We start from the raw sequence: 16,958 nt of genomic DNA on the forward strand, positions 1-16,958 counted from the left end.
TCACATTATTATGAGAAAATAAGTCATTCTTATTAGAAAGTTTCTCATTATTACAGTATTTTCTCCTCAATATTATAACATTACTCATTATAATGATTGGTTTGTCATTATTATGATATACTATGTCAAATTTAAGAGATTTTATTCTCACTATTATGACCTAAAAAACATTTTTTATTCAACTGTGGTGGAAACGGGCTTCCATAGTTTTCTCATCTTTTTGGGTCATGTTTGTTGCATTTCTAAAATGGAAACTTTTGTAGGAAACTTTTATACAGTAAGTATCTTACTTACAAGACAAAAATTGTGATTAAGACAATGAATTTGCAGTCTACATGAACAATTTTAATACTACTGAAACTAGCTAACATTACATGCTGCAGTTAGTTCTGATTAGTTAGTAGTGTACTGTATCTACATGCTTGCTGTTGTATGTGCAGTTACAGTCCTAACCTGGAAAAAGGTCAGTGCATCTCATGAAGGTCTCCCAGTAGATGAGGCCAATGGCATACATGTCCACCTGTTTCAAAGCCGACTCGCAATCCCTGAGGTTCACCGCTCCCTCCAGCACTTCCGGCGCCATGTAGCGGATTGTGCCCACCTAGACAGCAAAACAGTGCAGGTGTGAGGGGAAAGGTGCTCTTATGGTAGGGCTGGATCAGCAGTTCTGGACACTTCATTCAACATGGCCTAAATTTCAGCAGCTTCAGGTTGTTATAATGTTCCAGTTAAGTGAGTACTTGTGCTGACCTCACTGATGGCGGCGTTTTCCTCTTCACCAGGCCGTACGAGGCGATTTCCTGTCAGTTTCATGGACAGACCAAAATCGCTGATCACACTCGTGCCATCGTTCTTCACCAGAACATTACGGCTGTTTAGATCCCGGTGTGATACGGCAGGTTTATATATATCTGTGAAGGGATATTCATGTTAAAACAAGTTTTTAGGAATTGTGGTTTCACACAGTTGTTTCATAGAATCAAGGCGCCCACACCTCTAATGAAGTGAAAGTAAAACAATAATCCCTGATAGCCGTCACCTCTTTATGCGCTAGTGTGGGAGTATATGATTTTTTAAAGAAATTAATATATGTATTAAGCAAGGATGCATTAAATTGGTCAAAAGTGACAGTAAACTGTATTAAGAGATTTCTAGATAAAAAAAAAAAAAAAGATGTTTCTTGAGCAGGCATAAATGTTTCTGAAGGATCATGTGACACTGAAGACTGGAGTAATGATGCTGAAAATTCAGCTTCGCCATCACAGGAATAAATTACATTTAAAAATATATTCAAATAAAAAACATTTATTTTAACTAAACTAAATAATTTAAACTAAAATAATGAAGCCTTGGAGAGACATCTTTCAAAAAAAAAAAAAAAAAAATACCCTCCAAACTTTTGAACGGTAGTGTCCACTATTGGACATTGTTAGACAAATTAAATAAATCACTGTTTTAAGGGAGTCCACAGGGTCAAAAGAAACCCATACATTTATGAGGGGAGTCTTTACAAACTGCTTGCACAACAGAACCAGCAGAGGGCGCTTAGAGAAGCACATGATGTGAGTTTCAGAATGAATGCCATCTCTCCTAGTCCTCCCCCATCCTCCACATGCTGGCTGTCTGGCTCTAAAGTTCAGCAAGTAATGAGGGCAGCGGCAGAGCAATCTGAACCATGGCTGTACCAAGATCAGATCGTAATGACGACAAGCGCAGGAAGCTGGTGGACGGCTGCTCTGAGATCAGTTCGGAATGAGGGCAGGGCCAGAGACAGAGAGGGAAATGAACTTGAGATCTGATGAGTCGCAGACTGTCTGTAGATCTCTGGCGACGATCCAACTCCCAGAGAAATATGAGGAGCGTGACGCACAAATAAGCAAAGCGTTATCTCTTTTGCACCGTTTGCTGGCCCTTTAAAGCAAGACATACAGTCAAAACCAGTGTTTTTAGGCTTATAACTGCCTTAATGTAATGGGGAAAGTATTGAGATCTATTAGTCCATTTCTTTACCCCATTCACCTGTGCTGTCTTGCCTTAAGGACCATTGGAAGAGGCAACAATTCCATTAGAATTTTGAGCATATAGTTATTATGCTGAAGCGAAAACCCCAAGCCTCTCTTTCATTTGAAAGGGCAAATGTCTCGGGTAACTGGCATACATCAAACTGTCCATCTTCATCAAATTCTTTATGTTTTACACGCTTCCTACTGTGATGCTCCAGTGTGTACGCATTTAACATTATGAACTACACAGCGTCATTCTGTTGAACACAAAGAAGCGTCATAAAAAATAAATAGTGTCTGATTCACGTTACAGAAAACCTTCCGTCTGACCCAGATGTGCAGATTAGAGAAGGCAGCTTCTATTTGACGCAGTCCACTGGTCTTTGGGTGGATTCACACAGCTTTTTTTAACCCATGTGGTTAGACACACATTCCTGCTAGGCTATGGACATGAGCATAAGGCAGCTGAAAGCATTAAAGGGGTACTTCCCTACTGGCAAAATAGGCTTTCAAAAAAACTTGTCTGCAAAAAGCGAAAAAAGGGTAAAAACAATCTGCTAACTAGAGAAAACGGTTGTTATCTTCTCTTTTGCCAAATAGGTAGGAAAACTTCAACACCCATAATGCACTGGACTTCCAAGTAATCCAAGGCTACTTCCACCATTCGGCTATAGATATACTTACCAGAGACAAATACCATCTCGCTTTAGTATTAAATACGTCTTATCAAACTTTTAGTCATAATGGTCGCAACAGAAATTCTAAAACATTTGTTGTTTAAAAAAAGATGACTACAAACACAGTGTTTAAATCGAGGAAACTGGCGTTCTGTCAGTTTCGCTCGATGCAAAAGGCCTCATGTACAGGTAAAAAGGCTGTGGCCATAGTGTTACATTTTTACCATGATGCTGTTGAAGTAGACAAAGTACAATACAGTTTAGAGATAAACTTAGAATAACTGTTCTGTTAATAACCCTCTGTTGATCTGACTGTCCCTGGCCGGGGAACCACTTATCAAGAACCATTTATTGACGAAAGAGTAGTTTAAATATAGCCTCAAAATATAGATGTTCTCTAGTGGCAACAAATCTAATTTGCTGCCAGGGCGTCTAGTAACTCTCCATTGGCTTAAAAACCAAACTGTAGTCAGGCCAATCACATCGTGTATAGAGTCGGTGGGCGGGCTTAACGTAATGACGGCAGAGTTGTGATGGTTCCAAATGCTACTTGAAAACAAAGAGGCTAACGAACAGCCGTCTTTTGAATCGGCTTTGGCCGCGACTCTGGAAGACTTGGAGTTAAGCTTTTCTTTTAGAAAAGATCAAAGAATTGCACTGAAGTCATTCTTAAAAAGGAAGATGTGTTCGGACTTTTGCCGACCAGATATGGTAAAAGTTTAATCCGCTCTGCTTCACCTTCTCCGTTGCTCTGGTTGGTTGTAGCGTTATTCTATTGTGTGCAGAGGGACTTTGAAAGACAACTGTTTTTCCCGCCCCTTCGCATTGAGCACGGCCAATAGTGTGATGGCTTGTCAGGCTAGTTTAAAACATCAGCACATACAGAAAACAAGAACAACAGAACATTCACCTTGCCCAAGACTGTATTCAACCTCAATTTTTCTTCTACATGTCTTTATTAAAATGCTTGTCATATATTATATGAACACATCTGCGCCTCCAGGTCATGTTATGATTTATATCTCCCACAAGACTTCTGCTAAATTATATGCCAATCAAACTCTGTTGAATTGCAGATTTTGAATAGCAATGAATTTATGATCTTCTTCGAAGTCTTCTAGTGGTCAGATGATTCATGTTCAAATGTTCGTTTTGCAAGATGATATATTTCTCCCATGAGACTTTACAAAATGATATGCCCATCACACCTGCGGTGAATGAGACATTAATTCTTAGCCTAAACCAACTTTATATTATTATATTTTATTTTGATGCATAATTTCTCCTCCACTAGTGAAAATGAATGGAATTGTAATATTGTTAGATTGATATCTTGAGTATATACAGTACTGTTTAAAAGTTTAGAGTGGGTAAGAGTTTCTCTCAGACTAAGAAGTCTCTTATTATCATACAGTGTACATTTATTTAATCAAAAATACATTAAAACATTTTTTATTTTTACTGTTTAAAATAAAATTCTATTTTTTAAATGTATCCTGTGACGTCAAACCTGAATTCTCTGCATTATAACTCCAGTCTTCAGTGTCACATAATCCTTCAGAAATCATTCTAATGTGCTGATTTGATGATCAAGAAACATTTCTTATTATAATTAATGTGTAAAACCAGTGTTGTGCTCCTTTATATTTTTTGAAAAAATGTCAGGACTCCTTGTGGAGCATGCTATTTGATGGACAGATGCATTTTTATGGACTTCAAAAACAGAGCAACAATTACTGCTATTATAAAGCTTGTATTAACCAGGATTTTTTTAATATAACTCTGATTTCATTATGCTTCCTTCCAGTGGGCGTAGTTCTCAGTGTAATATAACAATGTGTCTCAATTGCCTGAATCCACTTTGTTGCCCTTAAACGTTTTTTTTTTTTGTATGTTTTTTTATGTACACCTTGTCACATAGCAGCTTTTAGACAGTGACAGAAAAGTCACTGACAGAAAGTCAGAAATGACAAGGAGGCAGCCCCTGGAGGTGGTGGAAAATGAAGAAAGAACTTGAGTGAAGGGTGTGTGCACAAATGTAGAGGTGACCCTCACCTCCTCTCAAAAGCTCAGTGTGCAGGTAGGCCAGTCCTCTCGTGAGCGAATGTGCCAGACGACAGCAGCTAACCCAGTCCAACGTGTGTAGACTCAGGTACCGACACAGAGAGCCCTACAAAAAACATATACCATACAGTTAAACTAGTGCACACACACACACACACATACACACACACACACACACACACACACACACACACACACACACACACACACACACACACACACACACACACACACACACACACACACACACACACACACACACACACACACACACACACACACACACACACACACACACACACACACACACACACACACACACACACACACACACACACACACACACACAAACACACAAACACACACAACCTGTAACTGCTGAAATACACCACTAAAAGGGTTGTAAAAGAACATGGGCATGATGGTAATTGCAAGAAGAGCTCTTGCAGAAAATAAGAACTGTGCTTTTAATACTGCTCTACAACAACAATCTGTCCACATCAGTGTTGTTTTTATTCCGCCAAACTCAGCATTGCTTTTACATCAGCATTTCAAATCTCTGTGGAGCAGATATAAAGCTTATGAAGCTCTTGAATAATGAATTCAGGCTTCAACAAAGTTGTAATGTAAAGCCGCCTACAACTAATTACTGTCCCTGGGGTTTTCAGGCAATGCAATTAAAACTAGTCAACAAACAGAACAGTGCATAACAGAGATTTTTTTCTCTCAAACTAACCTACAAATAACACTGTACATTAGATTTGATTAGATCAACATAATTTAAACGCACAGTACAACAAGAGCTGCTGTAGCGATGCAATTATGCATGTTGTAGAAATATCAGTAACTGTGAAAATGAGAACAAATTAATGGTGGGGCAAATAGTTACACTATGGCATGCTGGGTGTACCATTATATTTTCATGTCACCTAAGGTCAGTGTTGCATTTGGTTGAGCATGGCAACCAGTCCCAGGTCCCATTAATTAATCAAATATAATCCAAATGTATTAAATTAAATTAATTCAAACATGACAAACGACTCTATACAAAGCAAATATTTACATGTAAATTCTATTGATAAAAAAAGTTAATATAATATGGTTCCTATATATATATATATATATATATATATATATATATATATATATATATATATATATATATATATATATATATATATATATATATATATATATATATATATATATATATATATATATATATATATATATATATGTTACCTTGTATGTTAGTATTAATAATAATAAAAAAAGTTTATTGTGTGTGTGTATATATATATATATATATATATATATATATATATATATATATATATATATATATATATATATATATATATATATATATATATATATATATATATATATATATATATATATATATATATATATATATATATATATATATATATATATATATATATATATATATATATATATATATATACATATATATATATATATATACATATATACATATATACATATATACATATATACACACAATAAACTTTTTTTATTATTATTAATACTAACATACAAGGTAACATAATATTGTAACATAATACAATAATAAAACTCAAAACAAATGTTAAAAAGATTAGCATATACCATAAGGTAATATGGTTACAATATAAGTAATATTGTATGCATATTATTAAATAACCTTAAATGTTATTTCATTTTTTGTTGTTGATTTTATTTATATTGTATTGTATTTAGTTTACATCACAAACTGCCTCTGTATTAAACTGAGCTGAATGATACCGATAACAGAACACCGATCAAGAGATTTTTGACCCATCATCTAGGATGGAGGGATACAATTGAAAACAAAAAGACTGCAGGGCGCTCTGGGTAGTGGAATGATTATCTTGCTGTAAGTGTACATCAGAGCCATAAAAGCCAATCACTTTCCCTTAAGCCCAGCCTGAGTCTCTGTGTTACCATAGCGACAGGGAAAAATTATGTTTTCCCCCGGACACTGGCCCTGGCATTCCTTCTTTCTAACGATGTGTGACAGACAGAACATTGACTGATACAGACACAGGCCTTGCTCCAAAACCTAGGTAGCTGCTTTTCTGTCTACTGTATATATAAGCAGATGTCTTCTGAGGCAGCATCCTAACTGACATGGAACCCCTTGCCTTTAGTGATGATTCGGAGGTCTTTTCAGCCATGTGTGAAACACAAAACTGCAAAAATGGATCCTTGTGAAGTTCATAGAAGACTTGACTTAGAACTGATTTCATTGAAGACCTTATTATATTGCTAAGCAAAAGACAACACTATGATCCTCTTCTGAACTTTTCTATTCATAATTCTGAACAATTTTATCTGACATTTCTCTCTATTATAGATTTTCTCACAATGCATTTTGGGCTGCCAAGGAATGTAGAATTTGGACAACACAACACAAGTTATTTTGTAATATCCATTTAACTAAACTAAGGCCCTGTTGTTTATACTAGTGCGTTTTAGTTTTAAAACGCTTAACTTCTGCTACGGTTAAGGCTGGCGTCCATACTACTCTAGAGTTTCTGACCCTCGAAAGCGGTGACTTTTAGAAATGCTGCAGGGTTGAGTTTAAGTGTAGATGGACCAAAACAGAGACTTCTGAAAACGAATGCGTGGCCGGCCACATTCGCGCCCTGATTGGCTCTTCTGGATCATTGCGTATGCTTCCCTGATTTGTCAAGCCCCTATCATATGACTTTTATGCAGCCGGAAAATGACAATAACAGACCAGAGCCGCCTCTCTCAACGGCTTTTTAACAGACCAGCCTTGACGACCGTGTAAACAATAACATGGAGATGAAACTGCAAGCTCTGCTGACTGAATTGTCCTTTTCAGCAGCCATTGTGCAGTTAAACTGTGCATTTTATAATACTAGTCTACAGTTGCCTTCTATGCGCATCCCCAGTATGTATGAATGGTCATGTGACATGCATTTTTAGTTGTGTAGTGTGGATGGGGATAGTTTTTAAAATGCTTGTATGCTTGTTTTGATTTTAAAACGCTGTGTTAAAACGAAAACGCACTAGTCTGGACAGCCTAACTAAAGCCAGTTTTAAATAATATCCTACAGGAAGTGACATCATTTTGGTAAAAAAAAAACAAGTGCATAATCATTATTGCACAAGTATTAACAATGGGTTGGTTCTGTGAATTATTCGTTGGTTTGTCTTACTCTATAAAATGTAAAAAAGTGGTTAAAGGTGGGGTAAGTGCTTTCTGGTAACTGATGTTGATATTTCAAACCACCCAAACAAACACGCCCCTATTTTGTTAGCTCTGCCCCACACATATGTATCCCATGCAACGACTATGGCGGAATCTGTGTGTTACTATGGTAATCCAGGTCAAACTCAATGAAAAAAATCATCCCTCCCTTCCATCCCAATAACACAAACAGTTCTTATGAACAACTCGATCACGAGCACAACAGTCCAACTAACAAACATATTACAATTCTGACAAGATTAGAGGGATATCGATCACGAAAAGAGGAAACAAACATAAATTAGGAGTAGGAATGCCACAATACTCAATATAACAATATTGAATGGTTCAATACGCGCTTTTGAATTGTGTTTTTTCCAGTTTTGCATTTAATTAATTGTTTATATTTCTCTTCGTTTGAAATATTTATGTTAATTTATTTCAGCTCTGTTTGAGTGTGCCTGTTTCTCTAATGAAGAGATGTGCTGATATGAGCAAATATCCAAATATATGCACTAAAGTTAGGGGGTGTTTAGCCTTGCTGGTTAAACATTTCATTCACGTTTTACATGCGCTGAGCGGGCGCGCCTGTCAGACACGTGATTACTGGACTAAGTAGTCTTACTGCGCTAATACTGTCAAATACACACAAGCAGTACCGCTGCTGGCCGTTTTGATGTCCTACACATCATTACTTTATGATGGTGGACAAAACCACTTTTGTTGAAATACCACTTACCGCACCTTTAAGAATTAACTTCAAGTTGACCCTTTCATGTAAATCTCAATTACTTATTAAACAGTGGCTAACTTACGCTTTTTTCTATCCAGTTAATATGTCACTGTGTATATAATTATTTTTTAATAAAAAAATATTGAGTATGAAATAACCCATATATAATCATTTGTTTTACAGTTGTAGATATCAAAAGGTACAGCATATCAAGATTAACCTAAAGAGTTCAGCCTAAAGGGGACCTTCAATTCATGTCTAAATATGAAGTGAACATTCACCTACAAGGGTTTTTCCTGTACTTTGGCTCTAGGCTACGAGTTCATTATATAATTCATACATCAGAAGGGAAACAGGGCAAGAGAAAACACAGCACTGTCTCAAAGAGGGTTGTCTGTCTGAAGCCAGACACAATAAAGGTGTGTCTCATTCCTCACTGCCATTCAAAAGGCCCAGGCGGGTAGAACAGTCACACTCACAGACAAACCTGCGAGTTATAACATGTCAGACAGGAATGTACAGGAAAACACAACGCACAGAATCTGGGCTTGGAGAGTTCTGAAAACAGAGAGAGGAATGACTGAGAATGAATTGCACCTGTTGTTGATAGTGCTGTGTATTGGCATGTGCCTCTGCATTGTTTTAGCACCTGATTAAAGGGATTATGCAAATCGGATAACAGCACAAACATGCCCAAAGAATTTGTGCGGAGTGGAAATTCAAAATCTGTAATTCCCCTTCTTGCAGGCTGGATTTGAGAGTGAGGTTTTTGCAGCCAGACTCCTGCAATCTGACACACTTTACCAGGACTGTGACTGTGCAATCCAGACACCTATATCGACTATTTAAGAAGCTGAGCGTGCACTTGAATGCTAATATACCGAGTTATAACACTCTTCTGCATGATCTTGTCATCCGCCAAGTTATTGTCTTCTGTGTAGATCATTGACGTGAACTCACGCGACAGTGGCACTCCTCCTCTTCTGGGTCATGTATCTGAACGGCGGAGCTGCGTCATATTCTCGTGCATGCGTCAAATTCACGTCAATAACTTGGTGGATAAAGTCGTTATTTTGATTTTTGTGCGCACAATAACTATTTTCGTTGCATAATTGTAACATTATTGTACAGCCACTGTAGTGAGATGGACTTTGTATCGAAGTCTTTAGTGCCTTTATGGGTCTTGTGAGTGTGAATGTACTGAATGCCAATGGAGGCCTTTCTGAAGCCTTTCTCAGCCATCAGCTTTCAACAAAAATATCTAAATTTGTGTTCCAAAGATGAACGAAGGTCTTACGGGTGTCCAACGGCATGAGGGTGAGTAATTAATGAAATAATTTTAATTTTTGGGTGAACTAACCCTTTAATGTTCTGTGGTTAACAATATAAAATATATCAGTAATACCCTACTTGTGTTTTTGTTTTAAGATTTTACGTCTTGAAAATGGAGGTTGCTAACAAGTGGCTCAAAGGGAATACAGAGGTTGTTGCAGACATTAAACAGAAAATTAGTCTACACACTTTTGTTTATACTTATACTCTCGCAAACGATTCTGTTTTGTGTCTTATTAGACAGGGTTTAATTTGAAGTTGTTTTCCTTATTTTTTTTTTTACTCTCATAGAATTACACCCCATTGACATGCATCATATGACTGGACCAGTGCAACGGTTGGATTTAAAAATCTTCATTTGTGTTCTACTGAATAAAAAAACACACCTACATCTTGGATCTCCTGGGGGTATAATAATAAGCATCAGATAAACATCACATTTTTATTTTTGGGTAAACTATCCCTTTAAGCCTTGTCTGTGAAACCAGGCATAAATATAAATGGAATCAGTACATAAAATGCTTAATATTAAAGATGATATTTACAAGAAACAACACATGCTTTTTGTCGTTGCGGATGTTCATCTGCAGGGCAAGTGCCATTCTATCGTGATTCACGAAACCCTTCAGGTTCAGAGTCTGCAGGGAGTACCACGGTTTTCGCTTACGAAAGTCGCTCTACATTTGCATAAAGAAAAGCATATCTCAACTTTGTTGTCTCACTGGACACGCCTACATCCTGTCACTCCTGTCACTCCTGTCGCCAGCTTCATTGAACTGAATGGGATTGTGTCACTTTGTTGCTACGCTTTGTGGTTAGTGTGAACGCAGCTTTAATGATTACGGTAAAGTCATGTGACCAAGTGTAGTGTGTTTATAGCCTAACATTAACTTTTTACTTCTGGTGATTGGTACAGAGCTTATTTTCAACAATAATCCAAAGGCAATACATTTTTTTTAAAGGATGCTAACTTCTGGATTGTTCGCCAGAAATATGTCATCCTTGCAGCACACTTAACGTGTTTAGTACTGGATTGAAGGTCTTTATATTGGTTGTCTTTAATGACTATGTACTTTCATCAAAAAATGAATTGTTAGGTGTTCATGTTTCACTGCAAATCACTTAGGGACAGATTTGGTGGTTTAAGGGTGGGTTAAAAGGTAATGGGAAGGGTCAAATAGTGTAATTAAAGAAGTATGTACACAATAAGTGCATTGTATGAAATTATTCATTTAAATGTTAGTACAGTTATTAAAGACAATTCATTTAAAGTGAGAACAGAGAATAAAACTGAGAAATTTGTGCTAAAATACAGCACACAAAAATGGCACAACTGTTTAGTTTGGGATATAAAACACCTTTATCTGACTAAAATGGAGCAAGACAGCGCGAGAGCGAGAGAGAGAGAGAGAGAGAGAGAGAGAGAGAGAGAGAGAGAGAGAGAGAGAGAGAGAGAGAGAGAGAGAGAGAGAGAGAGAGAGAGAGAGAACGGCACAGGGACAGGTAAAACACAAAGCCGATCTCATGCTGCCTGCTGGAAATCCATCTGAATCAAGGATATAAATATCTAGCCAGATAGCGGCAGGACATTCGATTCCACTCCCGACTTTGACCGAAATAGTCAGGAGAGACCAGTGAAACAAGGAGATGAGGAATAAAGGACAGATGAAGGTAAAATGTGGAAAACTACACCAAGCAGAGCAGCCAGGCCCCAGAGCCGTGTCACATACAACTTTAAGGATGAGAATGAGGGCTTGTACTAGATCAATACTTACATGAGGGTAGTACTCCATGACCAGCAGGTACTCCATCCGCCCATCTGCCGTGAGACGCTCATCGCCAACGATAAAACGAGCAATGTTCTCATGCTCCAGAAGAGGGATTCGGTAGATGGAGCGCTCATTCACAAAGTTTTGCCGATTGGCATAGGTAAAAACTTTTACAGCAACCGGGCGTTCATCGAGCGATCCTTTATAGACAGAACCATAGCGCCCTCGACCAATCAACTGCAAGAAAAAAATATTCCGGTGTGAATTCTAGCAGATGTTACATGATAAATACAGATGGCTTAGAATACAATTCAAAATCCAAATGTTATCATTTCTGCACATATTTGATGGCAGCTAGAAGAGCTAAACTCACTTCGAGGAGCTTTAAACTGTCTAAATCCAGAGACGGTTCTGATGGTGCGGCCTCGATCATGTCCATATTGTGCAGGCCCTGTTTACACTCGCCTGTAACAAACACAGTATCAACAATCACAACACGCTAACATTATTACGTGACCTTCATGTACAAACAGCCAATCATGACACAGAGTACTGAATCTCACCGATCATCATGCGATAGCCGAAGAACAGCGCCACAATCAGGACCGCTACTATGGAGACAGTCGCGAGGGCGATGAAGATGGCCTCATCTCTGTGTAAAGGCTGCGGATCTTCTGAAGGAAGAGAGAAGAGACCAGAATGGAGAGAGTAAGCATTCTGCTACGCTCATATTTAGGGTCTTTGTGTCTGAAACACCTGAATTTGATATGGAATGTTGAAAACATTATACACATGCTAAAAAACATGAATACTGTCAATTTAACCCAGAATTTTTTTTTTTTTAAATGAACCAAAATTATATACTGTTCATTAATGCATATATAATTGAACTCTATGGGGAATGACATTCCAGAGGTTTTACGAATGAGGCAGAAATGAATACTTTAAAGCAAATATGTTCTTTGAACTGTAAATAATTTTGCACTGAGAAGGGTAATAAGCAACTATATTACACTATTCACATATGCACTATTGTTCAATAGTTTGGGGTTGGTAAGGTTTTTAATGGTTTTGCAAAAAGTCTCTTCAGCTCACCAAAGCTGCATTTATTTGATCAAAAGTACATTGAAAACAGTAAGATTGTGAAAATCTATTACAATTTAAAATAACAATTTTATCATATTTAAAATGTAATATATTCCAGTGATGCAAAGCTGAATTTTCAGCATCATTACTCCAGTCTTCAGTGTCACATTATCCTTCAGAAATCATTCCAATATGCTGATTTGCTGCTCAAAAACATTTCTCATGATTATCAAAGTTGAAAATATTTATTTGGAAACTGTGATACATATTTTCAGGATTCTTTGTTAAATAGAAAGTTCACAAGAATACTCTTTTTTTTAATTACTATTATTTAATTTAATTATTTACCCAAACATTTGAAGGCTAGTGTATACTTTGGTCAAGTGACCATACTTTCTAGTGTGTATATGAACATTTATCCCAGTTGAAAAACTCATATTTAACATGTATTGAATCCAAAACGTTCCTTCAATCCATCCAAACAATATGCAGTAACTGCATGAAGATCTGCTCTCGATTTGGTCAATCTTGAACACACAAAGTTTTTGTTTAACACTAACAGTCCACCCACCAAGGGAAATTTGAACTTCTGTCTCTGAACCTTTTTTTTTTATTTTTTTAACAATAATTCACAGTTGGAAATGAGAAGTCTGAAAATGTTCTGGTCTGTCATGTACGTGAGCCATACAGACTCCTGCCTCCCAAAATCCAATTAAACCCAACGCTAGCTTTCTTTAGCTTTTGATTCTTTTCACTTTCTCCTTTTTCTCACTTCGCTTCAGACACAGACATGTCCTTGCATACAAGAGTGAGAGCTTCAAGGCAAGAGAGCCTCTCTCACACAAAAAGAGCTAAAGAGAAAGAAAGATGAGTGGGAATGATAAAACCACAGCTATGGACTTTAGTTTCAAGCCGAAAGAAAGAGAACAAACACTTAAAATGGCAAGACAAACCTCTTCAAACCAGCTACGATAACAAAAATGCTGTGAGTTGAAGATCAAATGGAACTTCAGATTAAAATGAGCTTAAAATGTTGCGCCTGCTTACATGCTTTAATACATTTGAGGGATTGATGCATGCAGAATACAGCAGGAAATGTGGATTTTAGCTGTGTTTATCTTTAACGCAACGAATATGGATGTATGGGATGCAATATACATGCAAATGCACACTTTTGTCTATATTTTTGAGCTGGACCCTCCCAAGTCCACTGCAGCAGCTAGAATAGCACGGCTCAGAAAGGTTTGGGTTTCTCAAGACGGATCAATAAATATGAGATTTAAAACCACAGCAGTGCGTCAGTCTGCAAGCTGGTGTTCGTTTCTGGAAAATGATCTTTCACACACACACTCATATACAACCACGCTCGTTTAACGCTCCGAGGATAAAACACAGGCATTTATAGGTATCGACGTAAAAAAACAGCTCTCTCATTCTCATATATACATAGACACTGTTTACATGTCTTGGAGCCGCCAGCATTTAGTTTGGAGGCAGAATGTCTGAGTGTCCCTCCCTCTTCCAGACTACACCAACAATCCTGTTGCACTTCCTGTATGTCTCCATCAAGCCCTCCATCCATTATGAGAGCTCTCCTTCCTTTCTCACGTCTCCATATCTTCATATACTACCGGTCATAATTTTAAATAATGAAGATTTCTTAATGTTTTTGAAAGAAGTATTTTATGCTCATCAGAAAAAATACACAGTTCACCAACACAAATACAGTGAAAACGGTAATGTTCAGAAATGTTATTTCAATTTAATAAAACCGTTTTCTATTTGAATCTATTTTAAATGTATTTTATTCCTGTGATGGGAATTTTCAGCACCATTACTCCAGTCTTCAACCACATGATACTTCAGAAATCATTCTAATGTGCTGATTTGCTGCTCAAGAAACATTTCTTCTTATTATTATCAATGTTGAAAACAGTTCTGCTGCTTAATATTTTTTTAGGAAATAGTGTGAATGGTAGTGTGATACTTAGTGAAACTTTTTTTTTTAATTAATACTTTTATTCCATAAAGATGCATTAAGTTGATCTAAATTGACAGTAAAGACATTTATGTTTCAAAAGATTTATATTTTAAATAAATGCTTTTAAACTTAGTATTTAAAGAATTCTGAAAAAAAGTAAGCAGCTTTTTTCCCAAATTGATAATAAGAACCATTATTAATAATTGATAATAATACTGTTTAATATTGCTGTATATATATATACACACACACACACACACACACACACACACACACACACACACACACACACACACACACATTCTGGAATCATAGAAATTTAAGGATTATACCATTATATTATTTGAATTTCCATTAAATGTAATAGAAATTCCATTGGGTTGTTGACGTGACATGGGATTTTCAGTCACACAAGATAAAAATGTATATAATTTGTATTGTCATAATTTTTATAAATGCAGTAAATAATTAACATTTCTTTGTCTTACATGGACCTGTTGATATAAAACCTGCTTTGTCTTTATATTTAAAATTCGGAGACAAATCTCAAAATATTTTTTAGAAATGAAAAAGTACCTCAGGCATAATTTAACTTGATTTTTTTCATCCATACATTTCTAAAAGCGTAGGAACTTGATACATTTTGTCCCTGAAAACCATGTCCTCCAGTGTGACACCATTTTAAATCGGGCAATTCCACTGACAAGTTTAATTACTTGAAGGACCCCATTCAAGGTGATGTAACTCAGTAAGTCAGAATTGTTCATATATTAACTTTTTTTGGAACCACTATAAAAATGTTACATTTTATTGTCCTTTGGTGCGACACCCCTATAGTCTTAATTGTTGCTACAGTATGTCACACCATAGGACACATTTGAGTAAAAATCTTCAAAAAAACTGAAAAATTTGACAAAGTTAGTGACCCCTTATATTCTCACAAAAACATCATACGTCACACTGCATAATAATATGCATTTATTTTTCAAAAGTGGTGTTTGACCTTTATTTCTTTTTTACTGCTTATTTGTCACCTACCCATTTGCAGAGTATTTCTGAGTATCTACGGCAACAGTGAAATCAGTGCATTAAGTATATTAAACATCACAATTCTTCTGATTGGCTGTGATCGTGCCACATCACAAAATAGTTTTATGGTCAGTGTGATGGTGACCAAATTATTTGTCATTGATATACATATACAGTTTGGACACTTTCTTCGCAAAGAACAGAAGACCTTCATGGGGACCCATGATGTGATAGATTTAAAGAGTTTGTTTCTCTCTGTAGCCTCGTGTTTGTCCTCGCATCACGCATGGATCTGATCTTCTGTCCTTCACATTCTTTGAGACCGATCATCAGGACAGTTTCCCTGGGTAACCAGAACTCTTCTGTGATTTCACAGACTCCCACTCATGATGCCTGGCAACAGTGTGCAGTCACTCACAACCTTCCTGTAATAAAGTCTCACTTTCCTAAATTTCCTCACGTCCTCTTTTCTATTTGTGTCAGCGCTTTATTGGATCAAAGAGACAGCACTAAGATATGCTTTTAAAGTTATTAAAGGTTAAAAGCACACACACAGGAAAAACAATCTTACCACTACACCGTACGAAATTACAATTAGTGGTTTTTAGTCCATGTCTATTAACTTTGAAGCCATTGACAACACTTAAAGGGTTAGTTCACCCAAAAATTAAATTGATGTCATTAATGACTCACGCTAATGTCGTTCCTCACTCGTAAGACCTCCGTTCATCTTCAGAACACAGTTTAAGATATTTTATATTTAGTCCTGAGAGCGTATGCAAGTGTATACACACTATACTGTCCATGTCCAGAAAGGGAATAAAAACATCATCACAGTAGTCCATCTGTGACATCAGTTAGTTTAATCTCTTGAAGCATCGAAAATACATTTTGGTCAAAAAAAATCACAAAAACTACGACTTTATTCAGCATTGTCTTCTCTTCCCTGTTTGTTTTCAATCCTCAAATAAAGATTCAAGCGGTTATGAATCAGCGGATTGATTCATGATTTGGATCGCGTGTCAAACTGCCAAACTGCT

At 36.6% G+C, this 16,958-nt stretch overlaps 1 protein-coding gene across 1 annotated transcript in view; it reads right to left on the bottom strand.

The window, feature by feature from the left end:
* Positions 1-16,958, bottom strand: part of bmpr2b (bone morphogenetic protein receptor, type II b (serine/threonine kinase)) — an 89,754-nt gene that overhangs the window by 9,340 nt on the left and 63,456 nt on the right. Inside the window, exons 4-9 of the mRNA XM_067443545.1 lie at positions 12,386-12,496; positions 12,196-12,287; positions 11,829-12,059; positions 4,736-4,850; positions 751-911; positions 454-601 (exon numbers count right to left, since the gene is read on the bottom strand). Coding sequence (XP_067299646.1) covers positions 454-601; positions 751-911; positions 4,736-4,850; positions 11,829-12,059; positions 12,196-12,287; positions 12,386-12,496 — 858 coding nt within the window. The remainder of the gene's footprint in view (positions 1-453; positions 602-750; positions 912-4,735; positions 4,851-11,828; positions 12,060-12,195; positions 12,288-12,385; positions 12,497-16,958) is intronic.

The sequence above is a fragment of the Pseudorasbora parva genome, chromosome 5, assembly GCF_024679245.1.
Source record: "Pseudorasbora parva isolate DD20220531a chromosome 5, ASM2467924v1, whole genome shotgun sequence".
NCBI classification, from domain to species: domain Eukaryota; kingdom Metazoa; phylum Chordata; class Actinopteri; order Cypriniformes; family Gobionidae; genus Pseudorasbora; species Pseudorasbora parva.